At 56.8% G+C, this 23,984-nt stretch overlaps 3 protein-coding genes across 5 annotated transcripts; 1 reads left to right on the forward strand and 2 right to left on the reverse strand.

Moving 5' to 3' along the window:
• Positions 1-148: 148 nt before the first annotated feature.
• Positions 149-6,521, reverse strand: KCNK4 (potassium two pore domain channel subfamily K member 4). The gene is made up of 7 exons (XM_066360364.1): positions 6,461-6,521; positions 5,995-6,260; positions 2,795-2,918; positions 2,511-2,671; positions 2,175-2,361; positions 1,547-1,686; positions 149-891 (listed from the first exon to the last, which is right to left on the reverse strand). The coding sequence occupies exons 2-7, from the start codon at positions 6,181-6,183 to the stop codon at positions 505-507; spliced, it is 1,188 nt and encodes a 395-aa protein (XP_066216461.1). The 5' UTR covers positions 6,184-6,260; positions 6,461-6,521; the 3' UTR covers positions 149-504.
• Positions 6,522-9,586: 3,065 nt separating this feature from the next.
• GPR137 (G protein-coupled receptor 137) lies at positions 9,587-22,540 on the reverse strand. Of its 3 annotated transcripts, XM_066359548.1 has the most exons (9): positions 22,422-22,540; positions 20,118-20,273; positions 12,148-12,546; positions 12,014-12,063; positions 11,093-11,318; positions 10,826-10,975; positions 10,595-10,723; positions 10,363-10,481; positions 9,587-10,057 (listed from the first exon to the last, which is right to left on the reverse strand). In XM_066359548.1, exons 2-9 carry the CDS (start codon positions 20,136-20,138, stop codon positions 9,898-9,900), a joined length of 1,254 nt encoding a protein of 417 aa, XP_066215645.1. In that variant the 5' UTR covers positions 20,139-20,273; positions 22,422-22,540; the 3' UTR covers positions 9,587-9,897. The 3 variants fall into 3 exon arrangements, with proteins under 3 accessions (XP_066215645.1, XP_066215654.1, XP_066215662.1); XM_066359557.1 differs by lacking the exons at positions 20,118-20,273; positions 22,422-22,540 and adding an exon at positions 13,666-14,203; XM_066359565.1 differs by lacking the exons at positions 20,118-20,273; positions 22,422-22,540 and adding an exon at positions 12,723-13,583.
• BAD (BCL2 associated agonist of cell death) lies at positions 14,309-23,574 on the forward strand. Its single transcript, XM_066359580.1, has 4 exons — positions 14,309-14,406; positions 14,679-14,873; positions 22,297-22,490; positions 23,091-23,574. The coding sequence occupies exons 2-4, from the start codon at positions 14,687-14,689 to the stop codon at positions 23,244-23,246; spliced, it is 537 nt and encodes a 178-aa protein (XP_066215677.1). The 5' UTR covers positions 14,309-14,406; positions 14,679-14,686; the 3' UTR covers positions 23,247-23,574.
• The last annotated feature ends 410 nt before the right edge of the window (positions 23,575-23,984 follow it).

The following is a 23,984-nucleotide window of genomic DNA, read 5'->3' on the forward strand; positions in this document are numbered from 1 at the left end:
TGTGCAAGGGTTAGAGACGCACAGCCCATCTTGGCAGATTCTTCTGCCGACCCCTCCCCGTAGCCTCCCAGCAGAGACACGGGCGGATCGCAGCCAAGAGTGCTGCGCCTTGACCAAAGCGACTTGGGGACTGAGGGAGTCACGGGAAGCCTGACTTGCCAGGCTGTGAACGGACGCAAGCACCCCCACCCCACTCGCGTCCTCCGAGCGCGCACGCCCGCAGTGGTGCAGACTTTTCCGTTTATTGATGCAGGTTTGAGGCACAGTTGTGAGGTGTTGTGAGGGACAGGCCCAGCCGCAACGGCGAGACAGGAAGCCTTGAGGGCGGTCTGGAAATGGACGAAGTAAGGAGAGCGCCGGGCCCAGGGCGGCAGGCAAGCGACCTAGCCTGCTCCCCAGACTCCAGCCCGGGCGAAAAAGGGCTCTTTGGTCAAACAAGCAAAGCATGCCAGGGAGAGAGCAAGAATGAAGCCCTTTGGGAGGCGGTGGCCGCGGGTCCTGCCCCTACACGGGCACGTTTTTGTTTCGGGGGCGCCCAGGACCCCGGGGTCGCGGGGGCTTCCTGTCAGCGTTGGGGGGACGGCGGCGACCCCGAGGCGCGCGAGGCAGCGCGCAGCCGCGCTCGCTCTGCGTGTCCGAGGACTCGTCGATGAAGGCTAGATTCTCGCTGGGATAATCCAGCGCGGAGGCCGTGGGAGGGGAGGGCGGTTCGGTCTTCTCCGGGGGCGCAGGGGATGGGGGCCTGCCGGCGGGCTGCGCTGAGCTAGGAGGTGCCGGCAAGAGCGGCCGCTCCTTCTCCGGCGGCGGCAGTACGGTGGGCCCGCCCCGCTGGGTCACCCGCGCCGTCACTGTGCCGGTCCAGCTGGCGGCCTGAGCCGTGAAGCCGCCCATCTGCGCGGGGAGGAAAAGCAGTCCTCGACCGGGAGCCCTCGACCGCCTCGGCAACCCCGGGAGCCTGCCTGTCGCTAACCAGGCATGGCTCCTCTTTCCCTGGTCCTCCGGCCTCATCCCGCCCGAAGGGCTTATCACCCAGCCGCACCATCTCTCCTTCTCCATCGCAAGGACGCACCCTCTTCTCCGGGAGCTTTTCTAGAAAACCCGTTTTATTTCAGCTCCTCCCATGCCTCCAGAGACCTATGCGCTCCTTGGCCAGGCGCGACCAGTGGGGTGACAAAATACAGGTCTTTCAACTAAACTTAAATGTCAGACACACAACGAATAAAATTTTAGTATAAGTATGTCTCATACAATATGTAGGATGTACTTACACTATAATATTATTTCCTATCTATATTAAATTCACATTTAACTGGGAGTCCTGCATTTTTATTGGGTAAAACTGACAATGCTATCCATAAGAGCAGAGATGGAGTTGCCTGCAAACCTGTCTGAATGTATCGCTTTGTCCCCGACCAGTGCATACTGGGGCTCACTCAGTCCCTGCCTGAAGGAGCCCACAGTCTGGGAGGTCTGCTGGTCAAGCAACTGCAAAGGTACAGCGCGGAGCGCCACGGCGCAGGCGCGGCGCTGACCCAGGGACGCCTACCTCTGCCCGAGTGCGGCGGGACACCACTCGCAACCAGTTCCCGATGGTCGTGAGCACTGAAGCAAAGTAGGCCAGGCCGAACAGGATCCAAAACCACACCAGCGGCTGATAGGCTGCAGAGTTCTGGTTGGGGCTGGCGCCTGCATTACCACCGGGGAGGGCAGAAAAAAGTTGATTATGGAGCAAACTTTAAGCCAGTAAACCACAGTTTCACTGCGCCTCTTCCCAGTCCATTGAGAGGACCCGCTCTCCCCAGGACAATGAGTATGTTCCGGAGAGTGTGAATGCATACAAGAAGGTAAGCGTGCATGACTTTTAGGTATGCAATATAAGAGCACGTGAGTGGGAGTGCTCACGTGCAAGAATGTGAGCATGTGTGAGAGGTGCACCTTATTATATGTGTGAACGTGCATGGAGGCGCAGGCATGCAAGAATGTAAGTGTGCCTGAGGTTTTGCACCCATTCAAAAATGTGAGGGTCCATTCCGTAAGCAGATATAGGGGTTTGGAGCCATCCCATGTGAGTGTACAAATGCCACGTGGAATTTGGAGGAAGAAGCAAAAATGCTGAGCCCCTGGATAGAAATAGAAGTGGGTAGGAAAGTGCAGCAAAAGGAAGGTGGCCTCACCGGCCACATAGTCCCCGAAGCCCACTGTGGTGAGCGTCACTATGACGAAGTAGATGGCCTCGAGCTTGCTCCAGCCTTCCATATAACAGAACACGAACGTAGGGGTGAGAACAAAGAGCAGGCAGCCGATCAGCAGGAAGAGCACCGCCGACAGGATTCGCACCAGCTCCTTGGGCACTTGCCACTTCTGCAGGGAGGGGCAGCAGGCAGGACCCAGGAGTCACCAAAACCTCCACTCACACCCACACCCTGTGATCTCAGGGCCCGTGCTCACGTGCGGGGAAGGGATGTAGGAAAGGTATCCAGACCCCAGCACAAGCGCGTGGAGCAGCTCACCAGGAAGATGGCTTCAATGTGACCGATGCCTCGGCGCAGGGAGGAGCCCAGCCGGTCCCCGACCCCTGCCAGCAGGATCCCGAACAGTGGGATCCCCACCAGTGCATAAAAGATGCAGAAGAGGCGCCCAGCATCTGTGCGCAGGGCCGCATTGCCATAGCCTAGACGGAGGGGCCATACAGGAGGTCTAGGGGTTACCTGGCACCTCCCTAGCTCCCCCTGCACCTTCCCCCATGAGAAACCCCGGCCACCCGGTGCCCCCCATGCCCAGTCCCCTCCCCCACCGATGGTGGTGATGATGGTCCCTGAGAAAAAGAAGGCGCTGCCCAGGTCCCAGGCTGAGTAGTTGCTGTGACTGGTTGAGTTGATGTCAGGGTTTGCACCCCCTCCCAGGGCATCAGCCACCTCCTGCAGGACAAGGTGCAGAAGGAGGAGCCTTAGTCCTTCCCTCCTGTCCTGGCCAACCCCCTGGGCCTCCAGTCTCCAGCCTGGTTCCCTTCCTACCCAGCTCGGCTCTCCCCTTCCCTCTGATCTTCCTGAAGGCCGTCATTGTAAATTGGGTGACCCAATTTTGTTTGACCTCCACATTGTTTTAGAAACATTTATCTGCTCCCTAATTTCACACAACAGATTTCCAACTTTACAGTGGTCAGGAGCACATTCTCTGGGATCAGACTGTCTGTTTTCAAATCTTGGTGTTATATGAGCTCGGGCAGGTTAACTCTCTGAGCCTGTTTCCGCACCTACCAAGTGGAGATGATGGGAACAGCACCTACCACATCGAGTTGTTGTTGCGAATAGTTAAAGTACTCACAGCAAAGTAAGCACTGTGTGTTTGCTAAATTAGACCCTACGTAGTGACCATGCCCGCTGATGTCCAGCTTCCCACAGACCCCACCACTCCCACTGCCCCTATAGGAGCTGAATTGTAGTCCCTAGCCATAGAAAATGTGGTGAGAGTTAGGGACCCTCCTTCTGGGAAGGTTCATACACCATCAATTTTTTCACCTAATTTTAGGAGATTTTTTTTTTTTTTAATTTTAGGAGATTTGTAGACACACAAACCCCTGCCCACCCTGCTAAAGGACTGTATTACATAATAGGTGCTCAATAAATATGATTAATGAAATGGCCATGTGTTTGCTCCTCTTGCCAGACTATAGGTCCCTCAGGCCCGGATCCACATTTTGAGAGTGCCTGCCCTAAGTGATAGAGGTCAGAGCACAGTGAGAATAGGGTACAAAGGGGCTCCTCCCCCAAGGAGCACAGAAAGACACAAAGGCAGGGAATTTGGGGAAGATCTTAAACCACATTTCTCTCTCACTGAAGTCTTCATTAGCAAGGCCCTTTCCAAATTAACTGTCCTAAAGCAACACCCCAAATCCTCCATAGCTCCCTGCAGTCTGCAGAATGGAGTCCCAAATTCCCAGCCCAAGATTTAAGCCCCTCTTCAATCTGGTCCCAACCTCCCCTTCTGCATTCTTCTCTCCTAAATCTCCCTTTGGGAACACAAGTTATGGTGACCTTTGCCCCAGATTTCTGAGATGACCTCATTTTCTATAGTAATAATTTTTAAATAAATCCAAGAAGTAAAATGTGTGATTTAATCTTTATTTTGTAACACTTTTCCAGTAAATTCACTACTTAAGAGAGAAATCCTTTGTCATCCTGTGTGTTCTAATTTTTGTTTCAAATGACTAGGCATCTGTTAAATCTGAGTTCTGCAAAACACTGAACTTTTCAGCTTGCTCTGCCTGTAGTCCCTTGCAATCCAGTCAAACACCCCTAAATTCTACCCATCTCGCCTGCCTCATGTCAGTTACCAGGGGTCTTCCTAAAGGCCCCTGACACCTCCCTCCTTGCCCCCAGCACCTAGCCCAGGGCCCAGCATACAACAGGTGGTTAACAAATAAGCATATAAGGAAAGTTCCTTTTCCACTGAATTCTGCAGTGATCTGTCCATGCATCTGTCCCCTCACTCAGATGTGACATCCTCTAGGGCACACACTGCATCCGTCCCACCCTACCTCAATTTCCTTGCTCACTCTATGGTACATAGCACAGCACCCAGTACACAGTAGGTGCATAATTGCTGAATGACTAATTGTGGAAGAGAAATACAGCAGCTGTTGCCCACCCTTCTAGTTTCTGCCCTTCCTTTTCTTCTTTTTCATCCAGGAAAAAAGTAATTCTATTGTGAAGAGAAAATAGGTCAGATTCCCTCCCTCCCTGCCTCTGCCCTGTGATCTGGCCAGACACTCTCCTGCCCAGGCCTCTCTGCGCCTCGCTCGGTATTCTAGATGTGTCAGAGACCATGTCAGGCTGCCTTGTATCCTGACCCCACCCCATCCTCATCTCTGCTCTGGGTCCAGCCACACTGGGAATCAGCTGGAACACAGAGGCCTCCATGCTGATGGTGCCTCCCTCCAAAAGAACAGGCATGGAGAGAGGGGTACTCTTTACGAAAGTAATAAACATTCAGTTTTAGAAATGGATTTTAGAAATAGTGGAAGGGGGAGAGAGAGAGAAAGACGGAGAGAGAAAGAGACAGAAACATTGATACTTTTCTGTATGTGCCCGGACTGGGACTGAACCTACAGCCTTTGTATACCAGGACAACACTCTAACCAACTGGGCTATCCAGCCAGAGTGTAAACACTCATTTATTCAAGTGAAATCTTAGGCTTTTAATATGATAGTGACTCAGAAATCAGAAAAAGCCACAGAGGTGTGGCCTGAGAGTATCCCAGAAGACAAGCCCAGCACTTTCTTCAGTCATTGGACCACAGCTGATCCCATCCACCCCTGACTCGCCCTCCCTGTAGCCTCTCCGTCAAAAGCATGTGTCCTAGGGCAAAGGTGCTTAATCTCGCATCTAAGATGGCATGGGCAGGCTTGGGAGGCCCTGGAACCCTACAAAATCATCTCTACATGTTTATATGTGCACTTTTCTGGGGTGAAGGGGTGTTCGCAGTGTTCCTGGGCTTCTCCAAGTATCTGAGACCAAGGAAGTATAGGAACGGGTGTAGGGTGCCAGATTTAGCAAATAAAAACATTGCCTGGGATAGGGATACAGTTATAGTTTAAAACTATTCATTGTTTAGCTGAAATTCCTACTTAACTGGGTATCCTGGATTTCTTCTGGTAACCCTAAACCAGTGAGTTAGACCTGTGAAAATGTAATGTATTTCATGTGCTACATACAGCCTTTTTATTAATTTTTTCCTTCCTTCATTCCTTCAGCCACCCTCCACACTGAAGGAGACCTTCCAGGAGCACAGTTCAATGCCAGGCACAGCAACGAAAACAAGTGTCCCCATGCCCACCACACTGAAAACATAGAGCCCTGATCCCAGCCTCTGCCCTACAGCCCCAGCTGCACCCAGCCAGTCTGGAAGCAGCAGCCAGTATATGGCCCTACTGGCATGCAGCTAGAGCCAGGGGCTCTGGGTGACTGCTGAAGGGCTCCCACCCACCCACGCACCTTGATGAAGAGCCCCAGGTCCTGGTCGCTCACACACGGATGGGCTCTCAGGAACTTCTCCCGGACCTCCCCCAGCCCCCTCTGGGCCTGCTGCTCACTGGGCTGCTCCAGGGCCTGGAACACCAGAGCACCGGACACCAAGTAGAGCAGGACCAGCGCCAGCAGCGCCAGTAGTGTGGTGCCGCGCATGGCGCGTCCAGGGGCCCTGCCAACTCCACTGCCCGCTCGGGGAGGCCGGGCAGCAGGCTCCGGGAGGGCTGCGGTCACTGTGGGCAGAATCAGGGATGCTTGGATCAATAGCCTGGCCTGACACCCCTACACCCCTCTCCAACCCTCACACGCCCAAAGGTCTTTGGAGCCCCCAGCCCTACTGCCAGTAGATGTCCTTGCCTCACATCCCTCCGGCTGGACTGCTCGGGCACCAGGACACACCCAGTCCTCCCCCCACGTCGGTCCTCCCCCTTACCTCCGCTGCCCGGCCCTCAGCCCCTGTCGGATGACTCCAGGGTGTGAGAGGAGAAGAGGGCCCCGGGAAGGGGAAAGGAAAGAGTGGAAGAGGGAGAGCTCGAGCCTGCTAAGGGAGAGGCAGGGAGAGCGAAGGAGGAAGCGCTGGAGCCGGTGGGGGTGTGGGGAGCCAGCTTCCCAGGAGGAGGCTGAGCGGGCGAGGTGGCGCTCGAAGGAAAAGAGGGAGGCAAGGCAGGACCGCCCAGGGCTGGGAAGGGGATGGCGGGTCTCGGTTTGTCCGCTGCTGCTGCTGCTGCCGCAACAGCATCTTCGTGACTTCTCCCGCCTCCGCCGGCAACGCTGCTAGCCGCGAGGGGCCGGACGGGGAGTCTCCAGGGTCTCCCAGCGCCCAGCCGGGCTTTCGAGGAACCCAGGGACGGTCCGGTCCCTGCGCACAGGCGAGGCGGGGCAGGACGGGGGTGGGAAAGGGAGGCTGCCATTTTCCGGGAAGGAGCAGGGTGGGGGCCATACGCCAGACCAGTGCTGCGTCCCCCCCGGGGCACCTGTCAGTCCAGGGGACGGCGGGCGGAGGCGCACACACTCGCAGACACGCTGCACAAAGCCCCGCGCGCCCACGCTCCGCCCTGCGGCTGCAGTCAGCCGCTGCTCGGGCCGCACGCACACGCTCCGCCCGCACTCTCCCCAGACTCCAGGAACACGGGACCCCGTGGGAAGGCGCGGGGCCGCGGCACCCCAGGGACCACGCATCCGTGTGCCCATAGTCGCGGGTGCACACTTAGACCGAGGGGCCACGCCGCAGCACCCGCCACCCAGACACACTGCACACCCGCCGCTCGCTCCCACCGCCTCCCGCGTCCTCACGCCGACGTCTCGGAGCGTGACGGGAGGATGGACGCGCGGTCGCACGATGCCCGCAGGCGCCCACTCGTGGGAGGGAAGAGACGCCCCGCCTGGACAGCCGCCCCCAGTGTGCCCTGCCCCGGAGCCCGGCCCGCACTCCCTCCAGCGCCCCCCGCGCCCGCACTCACTCTTGGCCCCGCCGCGGCTGAGGCTGCCACCCGGGCTCCCGCGCGGCCTCGGCGGTGCCGGCTGGGCCGAGGAGGCGGTGGCGGCGGCAGGGGCGGAGCGGGCCGCGCTGGGGCTGGGACCCCCCACCACCACCGCCAGAAGCGCCCCCCCCTACCGCGCTTAACCCCTCCAGCTCCGCTCCTCCCTCCAGGCCAAGCCCTTGCCGCCGGCGCTCTGACCACCGCCCGTGCCCCACCCCCGACCCCTGCAGCCTCTGACTTGCGGCCGCCCCGTGCCCTAACTCTGGCTGGTCCCGGGAAATTAGTGGTCTCGTCTCGAGTGTCAGATCCTGGTACTGCCCAGTCGGCTAGCCAGTGTGGCCAGCGGCAGGCCTGGGTCATCCCCCTCACCTCTCTGGACGGGCCTCACACTATTCTCCCAGGCCCACAATAAGATAGGAAGGGCCCTTAACTCCCTGCCCCGGGACGGCCTGGTTCTTGGGTTCAACATTTATGAAGGGTATCCTGCCAGACAAAGGGTAGGGGACCCACTCAAGCAAGTTGGACCGTGCCCAGGTGAGGTGTGGCACAGTTCTGGGAGGTCATGCAGGGGCACCTCCTGTCCCTGATCCTGTATCCCATCCCACCCCTTAGTCCTCACTCATGCCCATCCTAGCGTGGAACTGGTGCGAGCAACAATCCCCCCTGCCCCTGGCTGCCTGAACTGCGGGGGCCCTGGCAGATCCCTGGAACTCGGTTCCTCTCTGCTTTTACCCACTTTACAACCTCCATTTCTTCAAAGAACCTGCTCTTGCCTGGGGTACTCAGCCCTCAGGGTGGTGGTTGGAGCATGGCTCTAAGGCTGACCACCCCTTACCAGAAAGGGGCCTGTAGGTTCCACTTATAGAAAAAGGATGCTGGCCCTGGCCTGTTGGCTCAGTGGCAGAGCGTCGGCCTGGCGTGCAGGAGTCCCGGGTTCGATTCCCGGCCAGGGCACACAGGAGAAGCGCCCATCTGCTTCTCCACCCCTCCCCCTCTCCTTCCTCTCTGTCTCTCTCTTCCCCTCCCGCAGCCAAGGCTCCATTAGAGCAAAGTTGGCCCGGGTGCTGAGGATGGCTCTGTGGCCTTTGCCTCAGGCGCTAGAATGGCTCTGGTTGCAACAGAGCAACGCCCCCTGGTGGGCATGCCGGGTGGATCCCCGTCGGACACATGCGGGAGTCTGTCTGACTGCCTCCCTGTTTCCAACTTCAGAAAAAATACACATACAAAAAAAGAAAAAGGATGCTAATTTTCACCAAGGGTGCTATTTTGAGCATTACAGAGGTCAGTATTTGTAAACCTGGCAAACAATACAAGTGTCCTACAAATGTTAACAATTTTCCATTCAACAAAAAGTGTGCCCTCTCCAGAGGTCCTGGAGGCCTGGTGTCCAGGACAGTCAGTCCCAAGTGAAGCATTTCAAGACAGACTCAGTGCTGGGCCCCAGGGTCTCTGAGGAACTGACATTGTCAGGTCCATGTGCAGGAGACAGACAACTCCCAGCCATGGGACAAACCGACAATGGCTGTGGCAGCAGAAGGCAGTGGTTGTGCTATTAGAAGTGGCCAGAGAAGGGGGCCCTAGGACCACCAGGCAGACTGTGTGGGGGCAGCCCCGCCTAGCAGCCAAACCCACACCTGGGGGCTGCGCAGTCACGGCCACTTCCTCCTCCTCAGGCCCTGGACTGACCCCTGAACCTGAAGGCCAGCTGGATGTGATGACAGGGAAGCAGGGTCCCCAGAAAGCCCTAGCCGCTAGGGGATGAGAGGCATAGTAAACACATAAGCACAGTGCCGTGGGTCCCAGGAAAGGACACGGTTCCCTGACCCGCGAGGGGATGCGTTAAAAGAAGTGATGTTTGAAGCAGGTCTTGAGGAAAGAGTAGGAATAACTGAAGCAGGGAGGGGACTGGAGTAGACGCAGAGCTCTTCTGTCCCCCATCCCCTCAAACTGCAGGCCCTTCTCCCGCCCTGCCCACCAGCCTGGGGGAGGCGAGTGGCCCCTGAGAGTCCAGCAGCCCCCTTCGAGGGCCAGTGTGCGATCAGCCTTCAGCCAAGCAGACAAGGACCACAGACAACTCAGATGGTGGATGGCTGTGGGGCACAGACACTGTTTATTAAGTGGCAGACACAGGAGAGGTAGCTGGCTCCAGCATAGAAGCGGAGGTGGCAGGTCATGCCATGGTGCTGTGTGCAACTGGCAGCCAGGGCCATGCCCCCCATCCTAGGGGATGGCACAAACTCACTACAGTAGAAGTAGCAAAGAGCTGGTCAGGGGAGGAGGTGGCCACAGCCCCTGGGATCCCGGGCAAGAAGCAGCATACGAACTTTGCACGGGGGCCTGGGGTAGGAAGGATTGGGGTCTGGGTGTTCTGGGGAGAGCCGGAGGGGGATCACGTCTGTGGAGTGGAATACAGACTGTGGTGGTGGCTGCCCGGCCCCAGCACCTGGGAGAAGAGCAGAGGAGTGGTCCGGGTCTGGCTGCCCCCGTACCAGCTTGGCTCCCGCCCGATGGCACCGTACCAGCTGCCGGAGCCCAGGCTGCCTGACATGCTACAGACAGAAAAACAGGTCGGTTCCAAGGCAGTGGTCAGGGCCATGTTCACAAAGTTGGGGGAAGGAGAGAGGCTCAGAACAGAGCCCAGTGACCCAGATATTCCGGGACTCGGCTTAAGCACTGAAGACTGTGGGAAACTGCATTCTCAGGGCAAGAGAGGGAAACCAGAGGGCCCCACCCAGTACAGACGGAAACAAAGGACCGGGCAGGGGCTGGGGCCGGACGACAAGTCCCGGCTCTCGGTCCCTATGGCTCTACAGAGCAAGCCAGGAGCTCAGGGGTCCTGAGATGGGGCTCCTACCTGGTGCTCTCAGCCCGGCCATGCTCCCAGGAGCAGCTCTCATCCTCACAGTGCCCGGCCCGGTCAAAGAAGTAGGAACGGGAGCCAAAGACCTGCCCATTGAGGATGTGGCTGGTGCTCTGGGGAAGGAAACCACCATTGGTGCCCTCTCCTGTCCCCCACTGGCATCCCACAACCATCCCAGTCCCCAGCCCAGGGTGTCCCCCTGCCACCCTTCTACACTGGCCCTTACCAGGTCCTGTGGAGGCCGGTGCACTCGGAAGAATCCCACCAGCAAGGTGGTGGGCAGCAGCTCCCATACAAAAAGGATGAGGCCAAACACTAGGTAGCCTTTGTTCCCCAGGTCATTCACCAGGTCTGCCTGTGGGAAAGCATGCCAATCTGCAATTGTGCCAGTGGGGCACCTGGACAGGGCCCAGGAGCCGTGGCTACTAAGGAGGCAGAAGACATGCCAAATGCCCACCTGGTCAGAGACATTGTACCAGTCGTAATCAAAGGCATCCAGCCGGCTCCGGGGAGCCAAGGCCAGGGCCGCCAGGTTGTAGCAGGCCCGACTGGCATAGAGCAGGACCATGGCACCACCCATCGCAGCTGCCTGGCATACACTGGTCCCCTGGCACAGAGAAGAACAGAGGATCCTCAGGGAGGGGAGGCTCCAGTTTCCCCTCTACCCTGAAGACCAATGCCCAAAGACCCCAAAGGACACCAGGCGTCAGGGTCATGACCCTACCTTGGCCTCCAGGTAGATGCTGGTTGAGGGGGCCCGCCGGGCGACAAGGCAGAGGCAGGCGGCAAGGGAGAGTGCGCAGATAACAAACAGGGAGTCGCTCACCAGGACACGCACCAGCAGGAGGGCCCAGGGCTGTGCCCGGCGCCGGCGGGACAGCACAGCACACAGCACATTCACCAGCAGAAACAGCAGCGAGGCCCCCACGAAGGCCCCTCGGACAGCCAGCCTGCAGCCCACAGCACAGTCAGCCCCGGACTACCACCCAGCCTCTCCCAGGACACCACAGGGTCAGTCAACACTTCAGGTCATCCAATTTGAACCTCGCTCCTCCAGCTTTACAGATGGGGAAACTGAGGCCCAAGAAGATCAGATGTTTAACAGCTGTGTGTGATACAGTAGAAGGAGCACTGGCTTGGGTGTCAGAAATCCGGGCTGAAGCCCTGGCTCTGCCTCCAGCCACATCGATGACCTTAAACATGTTGCTTTACCTTTCTGGGCCTCAGTTTCTTAATCTCTTAAATGGGGATAATAACAGCCTCGCACATAAGTGGTAAAACTTAAGATGTTTGTGAAAGCTCTTAATAAACTGTAAGACGTACAAATGACTGAAGTATCACCCTCCCCTCCCCCCCCAAGGTCATCCAGAAGTGGTTTAGCTTTGGAGCTTCCAAGGGCTGGAGGCTTCAGCTCTTCCTCTCCTGTGGATGACACTGCCACTCTCTCCCCTGACTGCTTCTGTCATTGTTCCCTTCACACATGCGACACCTCTGCTGAACCGCCTGTGCCAGGTGCTTCACTTTTCCAGCTTTTCCACAAACATTCCCTGAGTTATCCTCACCTTCGCCCTGCCATGGGGGAAGGGATAGACACCAGGCTGCTCCTGGCCTGTGGGCTGAGACCACCAGCGTCCTGAGTACTTACAAGCCTCGGCTCATCTCTGGCCGACGCTTCGCCTTGGCCTTGAACACCACCTGGGAGCAGAGATGCCTATTACTCCTTTGGGCCCTTGAGGCTTGCCACCCCACAGCCCTTCCCCACCCGGTTACCACAGTTACCTGGGCAAAGTAGAGGTTCATGAGCGTCAGGGTGAAGAACTGCAGGCAGACAGGGCAGCAGTAGAGAAGCCAAAAGGGCAGGGGCCCCAGGCGGTTGGCTCGAGGGGTATCTCGGAAGTAGAAGGAGAAGAGGGTGGTACGCAAGGCAGCCCAGAGCAGGCAGAGGGCCAGGAACACCGTCTGGTAGCTGAGACGCTTGTGCCCATATAGCAGCACCAGCCAGAGCTGGGCATAGACGGAGAAGAAGAGCAGGGCGTACAGAGTGGTGTAGGCCGCCGTCAGCCCCAGGGTCACAGCCGGTGGCAGCGCAGGCACCAGCCCTGCAGCAGGCACTGGGCCAGACAGGTTACTCTCCATGTCAGGGAGGGAGGTCTGAACCCCGAGACAGAGATGGAGGGGCTGGCAGGGGACCAGGGAAATAAAAATAAATACGGAGGGTGGGAGTTGCAGGGTGCAGAGACAGAGAAGGGGAGCGCAGGAGAAAATGAGTTATGGCTGGCCTGGTCCTTCCCTGAAACAGGGGGACACTCGCCCTTGCCGCAATCCTTGCAAAAGGGGCACTAGCAGCCTAGTACCTGGGTGTGGGCCCTTCACTCAGGAGCGTGGAAGGACAGTCTTTCCAGGGCTGAGGGGGGAGGGTGGGGGATGGGTAGTGTCGCCTTCCTAGGCTAGTCCCAGGGCTAGGAGCTTGAAGGTGCAGAGGCTGAAGGAAAGGGGTCCTTGGCCTTGGTCGCTCGAGTAGTCCCGGCAGGAGGGGGAGAGCCAGCCGATACCCGTCGGCTCTGTGCAGCCGCCGTTGCTCGGGGCTCTCAACACCCGGCTCTCCCCCTCCTAAAACTGGGGGCTCTCCTTCCAATAGTCCGGATGGGACGGAGGTGGGGGACCTCTGCCTTCAGGTCTCGGGATTCCGGGCGATGCCCCAACCCACCCCCCACTGCGTCCACTCTCCAGCCGCGGGAAGCAGGAGGAGGTCGACGCCAGGCCCTCAGTCCGCCTCTCGCGGAGCCCGCTCGGGTCGCTGGGACCTGGGGCTCGGGAGCTCCGGCTCCCCGGCTTCTGCGGCTCCGCCCCCTCCTGCGCCTGCGCTGTTTGCTACGCAAATTGCGCAGAGTCTAACCCGGACTCCACAACCTCGCGCCGCGCCCGGCGCGCAGTCGTTCGAGAATGGGTGCGAGCTACGCCGCTGGCGGGCGCCAGGCGCTACGAGGCGGCGGGGCACTGAGGGGTTGGGGCGGCACCGCCTTCGGCCGGCACCCGGTGGGCCATGCCCGGGGCCACTGGCCCTTGCTTGTTTTGCGCGGCAGCCAGTTTCCACGCTTCTCTTCCCCACCCCCAAACCGCGATCGTGCCGTCAGGCCGAGGGCGGCAACGATTCCCCATCGCCGGTCTCTGAAGAAAACTTCCGCCCACAGTCAAAATGGCCGGCGGACCCCGCCCTCTAGGCCTGGACCCGCCGGGCCCCACAGCTCCCGGGAGTCCCTCCCGCCCCCGGCCCAGCCCGCCGCATTTCCTGCTCACCTGGCCCACCGCCTTCCACGCGCGAAGTCCCCGCGAGTCCTATGTCCACCGTCACAGGGGCCCCTATCCCTTCTCCTGAGCTGGGACCGTCATCCTGCCAGGGAGGAGTCTCCTTCGCTTATCTCGAGTGCACCCCTGATGGCGCGGGGAGTGGTGCCCCTGATGAGTGGGGCGCGAGGTTTCCACAGTGGGGAGGAGGAGGGACCCGATCAGCCAGTCCAGACTGACTAGTGACAACACACAACATTGCATCCTACGGCTGAACTTCAATTATGGCTTTGCTAAGTGCTTTCACCCACAATAATCACACTCGGTTTACCAAGTTCACTGGTCCCTGAGGGAGGTATCATTATCCCCATTTTACAGGGGTGGAAACTAAGGCCCAGAGGGGCTGAAGGACTTATCGACAGAAGCCAGACACCAGGTTCCAAATCCTCTGGAGATCCCAGAGAATCCCTCCTGCGCTACCACACACACCCCAGGAACGAGGAAGTCAAGAGCAGAGAATCCGGAGACCAGGAAGAAACCCGGGAGGAAGACGGTGGGCGGGGAGCAGGTCCTACTGCGGGGACGGGCCCGGGACGACAGTGGCTCCACCTCCTGACCAGCCCTAGTGACATTTCGATAGCGGATTGGGCCTGGCCGGTGACATTTCTCGTTGCCCAGGCAACTAGAGCCGGGCTCCCTCAGTGCTAGAGGGAGGTGCAGGCCCGGGTCAGGGGCCTCGAGATCGGGCTTGGGGTAAGACTTGCGTGCCATCATCATGGGCAGGGCGAGCCGGGGCCTGGGTAGGGGTCTGGGGCTCCACCGCACCAGGGCTCCGGAAGGAGAATTAGGTTCTGGGTGGATAGACTGAGCTTCCTGCCCAGCCAGACTTGGACGGGGGCCTGGGAGACAGGGAGGACCTGGGGTTCTAAGGTGGGAGAGGGAGCCAGGGGCGCCTGCTCCCCCACCCCGGCCAGTTACCTTTTGCCCTAGCTGTGCCCTAACTACCTACCATCTTGCCTCTGCAGCCCAGAGCATGTTCCAGATCCCAGAGTTTGAGCAGAGTGAGCAAGAAGACTCCAGCCCTGCAGATAGGGGCCTGGGCCCCAGCCCCACAGGGGACCAGCGCCCAGGCCCTAGCAAGCACCAGCGTACAACCTCAGGCCTCCTGGGGGAAGCTGGTCACCAGCAGGGCCAGCCTACCAGCAGCAGCCACCGCGGAGGTAGGCACCCCACCACCACCTGCCTGTCCACTTTGCCCAGTAGCTCCCCAGCCTCATCCACACTCACTGGATGGCTTTGAGTAAGACCCTAACCTATCTGTGCTTCAGCTTTCCTCTTCTGTAAAGCAGAGCAATTAATCACCACCATTGTAGGGCTGTTAGGATGATTAGCGGAATATCTAGGAAGCAATTATATAGTGCTGGTGCATAGGAAATATTCAAAGAATGTAGCTGTTAGAGTAGGACCACCACAGAAGTTGCTGAAGAGTCAGGCAGTGAACCAGAAAGGGGAAGTGACTTGCCTAAGGTCACACTTTTTTGCTCATTTCTTTGACTTAAGCCTCTGAGGTGCCTGCCCCAGGCTTCCAGCCACCAGGTCTGTTCTTTCTCACCTTGTGGATCATACCCTCACCAGAGATATTCTTGCCTGTTGCCAGGGGCAGATGACCCCAAGAGGCAGACAGCGCTCCAGGCAGCTGGTCTGTGTGGGGGTGGGGAAGCATGGGCTGGAAGGATGGGCACTGGAGGGCAGCGGCCACTGCTCAGACTCTCTCTCCCAGGGCCTGGCACAGGCCTTCGCACCTCAAAAAACCACAGAGATCTTCTGGAAACAAAAACTATGTCCCCTGCCTAAATGGCCCTCTCGCCATTCTCAAGAGAAAGGATTTTTAAGGCCTCCTCGGCCCATTCACACATTGTCACACTGAACTCCACACACTTTCTTTAACTTCCAGATCTTTGCCCTTGCTGGATTTCTGCTCACAACAGCTCTCCATTCCCACTTGACTGTTCCTCTTCTATATCAGGTGCTTGCTTAATCTGTGCTCTGTACTGTCCCAGCTGCCAGGGACACATCAATGAACAGAAGAGATAAAAGTCCTTGCCCTGTGGTGCCTATAGTCTGGTCAGTTGGGGAGACAAGCCATAAACAAACAAGTAAGTGATATACGATGAGCTAGAAGAGGACACACTGGGCAGCAGTGTGAGAGTCTTTGCTTTCTCTGGATCAGGAGTACTGGGGACCAGGGGAGTGATTTGAATTGAGGTGGCCAGGCTCTGCCTTGGTGAGAAACACCATTTGAGCAAAGACTGGATGGGGTGAGGCTTGAGCCAGGCAGCATTGATAATTATCACATCTATCTCTCTCACCTCCTAAAGGGATGGGCAGAATGCAAAGGCCCTGAGGCCAGTGTGGCCTGAGGGGACAGAGTGAGGAGAGTGGAGCTGGAGATGCAGCAATTAAAGGAGGGGGAGGGACAGGTAGGCAGGGCCTTGAAGGCAGTGTAAGGGCTTTGGCTTTTCATTTGAGTGCAGACATGAGAGGGCTTTCAAGCAGAGCCCAGTGATCTGATCTGGGCATCAGGAGAATCACCAGGTCCTGTGTACGAGGTGGTGGTGAGCCCGTGGGCAAAGTGTGCTGCAGTGTTTTGGAGGGTTTTTATTTTTATTTTTACTTATTCATTGATTTTAGAGAGAGGGGCGGGGGTGGGGGAGAGACACATCAAACTGTTTCTGTTTGCGCCCTGACCGGGGATTGAACTGGCAACCTTTGTGTAGTGGGACAAAGCTCTAACCAACCGAGCTATCTGGCCAGGGCACAGGACAGTTACTGATGGTGACCAGGTCTAGGTTCTGCCCCTGGGAATGTGAAGGGAGAGGTGGAGAAGAAGATCAAGGAAAGGCAAGGCTGGGAGGTGGGAAGGACCGTTTCTGTTCTGTGAATGAAGACAGGAGCAGCAGAGAGCGCCAGGGAGCTGGAGTAGCCTCCTGCAAAAACTGGGGTGTGAGGGGGCCCTGGCCGGTTGGCTCAGCGGTAGAGCGTCGGCCTGGTGTGCGGGGGACCCAGGTTCGATTCCCGGCCAGGGCACATAGGAGACGTGCCCATTTGCTTCTCCACCACCCCCCCCCCCTCCTTCCTCTCTGTCTATCTCTTCCCCTCCTGCAGCCAAGGCTCCATTGGAGCAAAGATGGCCCGGACGCCAGGGATGGCTCCTTGGCCTCTGCCCCAGGCGCTAGAGTGGCTCTGGTCGCGGCAGAGCGACGCCCCGGAGGGGCAGAGCATCGCCCCCTGGTGGGCGTGCCGGGTGGATCCCGGTCGGGCGCATGCAGGAGTCTGTCTGACTGTCTCTCCCCGTTTCCAGCTTCAGAAAAAAAAAAAATAATAAAAACAACAACAACAACAAAAAAAAAAACAAAAAAACTGGGGTGTGAGGGGCTGGAGGACGCCTGAGGCGTGGGCACTCCCTGAGAAACTAGATTTAGGGAGGGCATGAGAATGCTTTGAAGCAGCAATAAGGAGCCAAGGGAATGCCAGGCCCAGCCACGAGGAGGGCTGCAGGGGAGAAAATAGAAGCCACTAGAGAGCACTGCACAGGATTTCAACTTTTGACCTATTTTTCAATGTCTAAAAAGCAAGTGATTTTTCCATAAAAGATCCCCAATGCCAATGACCTGCTAGAGCCACTGTCCTCCTCCAGATGGGCAGGGTCCCTTCACTCTTCATACCCCCTGCCTCCTGGCCCCTGCTGGACAGGGACTGCAGCCACCTTGTGTGCTGTGACAGTCCAGCGCATAGCCCAGTGCCTGGGCGGGGCAGGTGCGTGGCGAGCTGTGTGTGTGTGGATGGTGTCCTGAGAAGGAGCGACACCCCGCGGAAGAAAAGCCCACCACTAGGCACCAAGGCCAGACTGCAGGGTTGAAACACAGTTTTGTACTTTTTTAGCAGGTTGAGCTTGAGCAGGTTAGTTAATTGCCACAGTTTCTTTATTTACTAACCGGGAATAGAACCAGTCCCACCTCAGTTTCCTTATTTGTCAAATGGAAATAGAACCAGTCCCACCTACAACCCTTAGGAGTGGTACCTGCGCCACTCACAAGGGTGTACTGATGAGTTAATACGGGAAAAGTGCTTTGAAACAATACCTGGCACAGTGTATGCTGTTCTAGTACGTGATCATTGTTGTTACTGTTAGTACGAGTTGGCCTGTGATCTGGGGGTTGCCATTCATTCAGCAGAGAGGGACACATGAATAACCAATACCCCCCTGATGGCAGACAAGTGAAGTACAGGATGGAACAAGAAATGTGAGGATTTAAAGGCCACGCCAAGAAGTTTGGACTTTATCTCATAAGCACTAGGGAGCCATTGAAGGTTTCAGGCAGAGAACAGACATAATTGAGTTTAGAGCAGGGATTGGCAAACCATAGCCACAGGCTAAATTCTTTCTGTACAGAGCATGAGCTAAGAATTGTTTTTATATTTTTAAATAGTTGACAGCAATCCAATAACAATATTTTATAACATGTGAAAATAATATGAAGTTAGTTTCTGTGTCCCTAAATAAAATTTTAGTGGAATTCAGCAATGCACAGTCATTTGTTTATGGCTCTTACAAGCTATGACCACAGGGCTGAGTAGTTGTGACAAAGACTGTGATTTGCAGTGCCCCAAATATTTACTCTTTGACCGGTACAGAAAACATTTGCTGGGCCCTGCTTTCTAATTTCATCAGCTCTGAGCAAGATGGGGGTGTATGTTCTTTGCAGGCCAGTAAGGGTCTTTGGTACCCTGAATGGCTTTAGGGTACACAAGGAGTCGGGGCTGGGGCCTACAGGTGCTAGAAGCCAACCAGGCTGTGTGCTGCTCTGCCCGCTGGATACAGGCAGTGTGACAGCACCTGCATGCGGAAGAGCAGGACCCAAACTCAGCCCTGCCTCCCACTACCTGGCAAGCCACTGCCTAGTCCAGTATGCAAGGGTACTAACAGGAGCCTGACCGGGAATGTGTTCAATGGGGCTAAAGAACTTAAAGCTCTGCTGGGAAATGGGGTATCTCCAGCCACATACTGCTTCCACTGCCCCACCCCAGCCCCAGGCTTACTCTGGGAGGATGATGTGAGTGGGCAGGCCTAGGCACCCATTCCTGTTCCTGCCCAGAGAGGAGCCATGCCCCCTCCCTCTTCCTTACCTTAAGAAGTGGGGAAAGGCCACCTCTTCCTGGCCCAGGGGCATGTAGGAGTGAGAACTGATTGAGGGTGGGATGGTTCAGATGGCATGTCCCCTCCCCACAAAAATCCTTCCAGTTTTGTCCAGAAATAGGATACTTTTAAAAAATCCAGCCTGAGCCCTGGCCGGTTGGTTCAGTGGTAGAGCGTCGGCCTGGCATGCAGGAGTCCTGGGTTTGATTCCAGCCAGGGCACACAGGAGAAGCGCCCATCTGCTCCTCCACCCCTCCTCCTCTCCTTCCTCTCTGTCTCTCTCTTCCCCTCCCGCAGCCAAGGTTCCATTGGAGCAAGGTTGGCCTGGGCGCTGAGGATGGCTCTGTGGCCTCTGCCTCAGGCGCTAGAATGGCTCTGGTTGCAACAGAGCGATGCCCCAGATGGGCAGAGCATTGCCCCCTGGTAGGCGTGCCAGGTGCATCCCTGTTGGGCGCATGCAGGAGTCTGTCTGACTGCCTTCCCGTTTCCAACTTCAGAAAAATACAAAAACTAAAAAATAAATAAAAATCCAGCCTGACTAGGTGGTGGTGCAGTGGATAGAGCATCGGCCTGGGACGCTGAGGTCACTGGCTTGGATACAGGGTCATAGACATGACCGCATGGTCAACTGGCTTGAACCCAAACGCTCCTGGCTTGAGCAAGGGGTCACTGGCTCGGCGAAGGCCCCCAACCCTGTCAAGGTACATATGAGAGGCATCAGTGAACACCTAAGGTGCCACAAGTATGAGTTGATACTTCTCATCTCTCTCCCTTCCTGTCCCTGTCTTTGTTTCTCTTGCCCCCCCCCAAAAAAAATACTGAAGCCAGATTCATTCGTTTTATTTATTTATTTATTTTAAGACTTTATTCATTTTAGAGAGAGAGAGAGAAGGGGGGAGGAGCAGAAAGCAACAACTCCCATATGTGCCTTGACCAGGCAAGCTCAGGGTTTCGAATTGGTGACCTCAGCGTTCCAGGTCGACACTTTATTCACTGCAACAGTACAGGCCAGACTCATTAGTTTTAGATTTCTGCTCTCTACCTACTGGCTGAGTTACCTTGGGCAAATTAGTTGCCCTCTCTGTGCCTTTCTCCTCTGTCAAATGGGGACAGTGAGTAAGCTCCCTCCTAGGGTGTGATGAGAGTATAATGAATGAATGCACATGAAGCACTTCCAAGCTGACACATCAGGTGTTTGTTCTTCTGTTTATGATTCCTGGGTGAGAAGGCAGTGCCCAGACCAAGTGTCCATCTGCATGTCACTCACCTTCCTCCTCCAGCCTTGCATCTATCCAGTGTGCTGGTGGTTTGGGTTCTTAGAGCTGGGAAAGGAGAATGATGGCCCACATTTCCTGGGCACCTGCGTGGTTGGCCGTGGGGCTTCAGGCAAGTTCCTAACCACTAGGTGCGTCCATTTCCTCACCTGTAAAATTGGGAGAATTTGGCATGGGTCCACCTAGCTACTGACCCCTGCCTCGCTGCTCACATCCCACAGAACTGCAGTGTTCTGCAGATGGGCCTTATCCTATCAGGAGTCCTGTTCCTGGCTCCTCTGGTCCCTTCCATCCCCACTCCGGATTTAGCTGCTTGTTCTCCACTGCCACTTTGACTCTCAAAGGCTGTATGGTGCCCCTGCCTGCCCTCGGGCCTGTGCTTTGGTGAAGTTCAGAATAGCCAGGCACTCTGACCAGACCCTCTTGGGCCGTCTTCTTTTCTTCTTGGCTTTCTCAGCCAGGTGTCTGAAGCTGGGACTCTTAGAGGCCCTGCAGCCCCTGGAGCTGACCCACAGGGTTCTGCTGAAGGCCTTCTGGAAGGAGAACAAGATACTGTTATCCCTGGCTTCAAAATCTGGCCTAAATCTTGCTTCCTTCAAAATGCCTTCCTTAGCCCTGGCCAGTTGGCTCAGTGGTAGAGCGTCGGCCTGGCATGCGGGAGTCCCGGGTTCGATTCCCGGCCAGGGCACACAGGAGAAGCGCCCAACTGCTTCTCCACCCCTCCCCCTCTCCTTCCTCTCTGTCTCTCTCTTCCCCTCCCGCAGCCAAGGCTCCATTGGAGCAAAGTTTGCCCAGGCGCTGAGGATGGCTCTGTGGCCTCTGCCTCAGGCGCTAGAATGGCTCTGATTACGGCAGAGCGATGCCCCGGATGGGCAGAGCATCGCCCCCTGGTGGGTGTGCCGGGTGGATGCCGGTCGGGCGCATGCAGGAGTCTGACTGCCTCCCCGTTTCCAACTTAAGAAAAATACAAAACAAAACAAAAAACAAAAAACAAAATGCCTTCCTGACAGACGCACCCTGCTATGGATGCTGAGCATGTTCTTGGCACGCATTCCAGGACTGTCTGCCACTCTATTACTTAGCTCTGGGAGTGGTTTTGCTCCTGGGAGTGGTTCTAGATCTTTGTTGGTCTCGATAAGGGGGTGGGGTTGGCAGGAGTGGGAAAATGGCACACAGTACACGTCAGACAAACTCCCAACATAGTAGAGGTGCCCCGTTGAATACTGCCCTGTCACGCACTTCCAGCACATAAAGCACTTTCACACTATTTTATGTGACCTTTACACAGGCACTGGTAGTAAGGGCTAGGTGTATCCCCACACGAAGGTGAAGACACGGGCTCAGGAAGCTGAAAGGTGGCTGGACAGGGAAGAGGCGAAGCCCAGGGTAATCTCTGGACTTTGGATTCCAACAAACCTCTAAGCACTTCCAGGCTCAGAGCTTCACAGCTCTGTGACCCTAGAAAGTCAACCTCTGTGAGCCTGGCCTCCCATCTGTAGAACACAGGCAATGTTAGTACTCAATTCCCAGAATGGTTAGGATAATAAAGTAAGGCGCAGTACATAGTAAGTGCTCCATAAATATTATCTTAAAAAGTCAATAGACCAGTCAGGACATTTTCTCCCAAGCAGGTACTGTGGGAGGTACATGTGCTGCTGACAGGTTGTGGGTCTCCAGGGTCCCCTGTAGGCCACAACAGTGGAACAAATGAGCACAGCGGGTCTTCTGCAGAGCTGTTCAGCCCTGCCTGGCTGGGGCAGGGCACCTCCTGGTCAGGGACTTGGTCTCCTCTGCTGGGGGATGGAGATGATTACTGAGCTAAGAACCCCTGGGCTTGCTACCAGGCCCCCATGGCCTTGCACTAGTAACTATAACTTACTATTTATTATGCCCTTATTTTGTGCCAGGCACAGAGGAAGGTCCTTTTTTACATACACTAAGGCCCTAGCCCATTATTGGGGCTCAATTAAGATTTGTGGGATTAATGAGAAGTTAATTTGAATCTTCACAGAAGCCCCAAGGAGCTTCCCTTGATTTACATTTGAGGAAACTGGAGCTCTGAAAGATATACCCTGATGTGCACACAAATACACCAGCGGGCCAGTGGAGCTAATGCTGGGGGCGCAGGAGTTGGGATTCACGTCGTCCCCCCACCGTCAACCCTCTCTGCAGGCGCTGGGTCTGTGGAGCCCCGGAGTCGCCACAGCTCGTACCCCGCAGGGGCTGAGGATGACGACGAGACCGAGGAGGAGGAGCCCAGCCCCTTCCGCGGCCGGTCGCGTTCAGCACCCCCTAACCTTTGGGCTGCACAGCGCTATGGCCGCGAGCTCCGGAGGATGAGCGATGAGTTCCAGGGTTCCTTCAAGGTGAGCGCCGCCCCGGCGTAGGGCTGGGCCCGTGCTGAAGCACGCCGAGACCTGTACTCCCAGGCCACTCCCACTGAGCTGTTCCGTCCGAACCCCAGGGCATGCCGGGACCTGCAGTCCAGGCCGGGTCCCTTTCCGAGTGCCAGGGCATGCCGGGGTCTGTAGTCCGGACCCCTCTCCAGCAGGCCGTATCAAATCCTTGGAACGCGAAGCATGCTTGCATCCGTGTTCCCAGCCGGACACCTCTGGGTGTCCAGGTTTTATGCCTTCAAGTTTGGAACTACTTTAGTTCTTGAATTGCGGTTCCATCTTCCAGATGGTAGATCTCCGGCCCTGGCACTAACATACAGGGTCCTACGTGTCCTCTCTCCCCGTCCCCAGCACGGAGCGTCTGGGATCTAACTCGTCCCACTTGTAAGGGCCCAAGCAAATGACCTCTCGTTGTTTGTGAAAATGGTCAGGAGCCCCCTCGGTACAGGGCAGACTGCGAGCTGTGGTCTTTATCTTCCCGGGTTCTCACTTAGAGATGACATTCTGGAAGTGGAGGGCCCTGATTCGTGCTGCTAGCTCTTCTAACCCTTCCCTCTTCCCACTCTGAAGGGACTTCCCCGCCCGAAGAGCGCGAGCACAGCGACGCAGATGCGGCAGAAGTCCAGCTGGGCGCGCATCTTGCAGTCCTGGTGGGATCCGAACTCGGGGAGAGGAGGCTCCGCCCCCTCCCAACGACCTTCCCTCCCAGACACCGAAACCCCCTAGCGCGCGCCGCCGCTGGCGACCATCTTGGGTATGGGCGGAAGTCGTTTCCGCAGGCTTATACAAAACGGGAATCAAGTGTCTCTTTCGGAAGGGGGCTCTGTGATCCAGAGCCCGGTTTCCTTCCGGTGTGTGCGGGGACCACCAATGTTCGGTCCCGTTGGAAGTTTTGAAGTTTTTCCGCCCTTAGTCGCTTGAAGTGGGTTGCCCTAGGCGCCTGCGCCAAGTTGCTAGTCGGGATAAGCAACTTCACGAGAACCCTTTCCTCCGCGGCGACCTTGTGGGCTGATGATCGCCAAGAAATGTGCTAATAAAGTCCGTATCTATGCTGCCGAGTCTCCTGTCAATCGCTGGGGCTTCTCTAGCACTGCCCATTTCAGAAGGTGCCCCCATTTTACACATAAGGGAAACTTGGGCTCTTTCTGAGTGACATCCTGGAACCGAGACCAGGAAGGGGTCGAGGCAGCAAGCAGAGCCAGGGCTTCTTGACTCCCGGGGAGCGGAGTGCAATTGGGCCCTAGGAACCGCCCTATCTCTAATCTGGTTATTGGGTACCGCAGGCCGACCGGCCGCCGGAATTCCGCACTCAGCAAACCGTGCCGCCGTCCCTCAGGGAGGGTCATTTGTTCCTATTTGGGTCAGTCCTTTAGAACAGCTACTGTGTGGCCGGCCTGGGGCCAGCGCTGCTAAGGGAATTGGCAGGATGCGCAGGATCGAGGAGGGGGCGGCGGAAGGCTCGGC

This window comes from Saccopteryx leptura, chromosome 1, assembly GCF_036850995.1.
Source record: "Saccopteryx leptura isolate mSacLep1 chromosome 1, mSacLep1_pri_phased_curated, whole genome shotgun sequence".
NCBI lineage: Eukaryota > Metazoa > Chordata > Mammalia > Chiroptera > Emballonuridae > Saccopteryx > Saccopteryx leptura.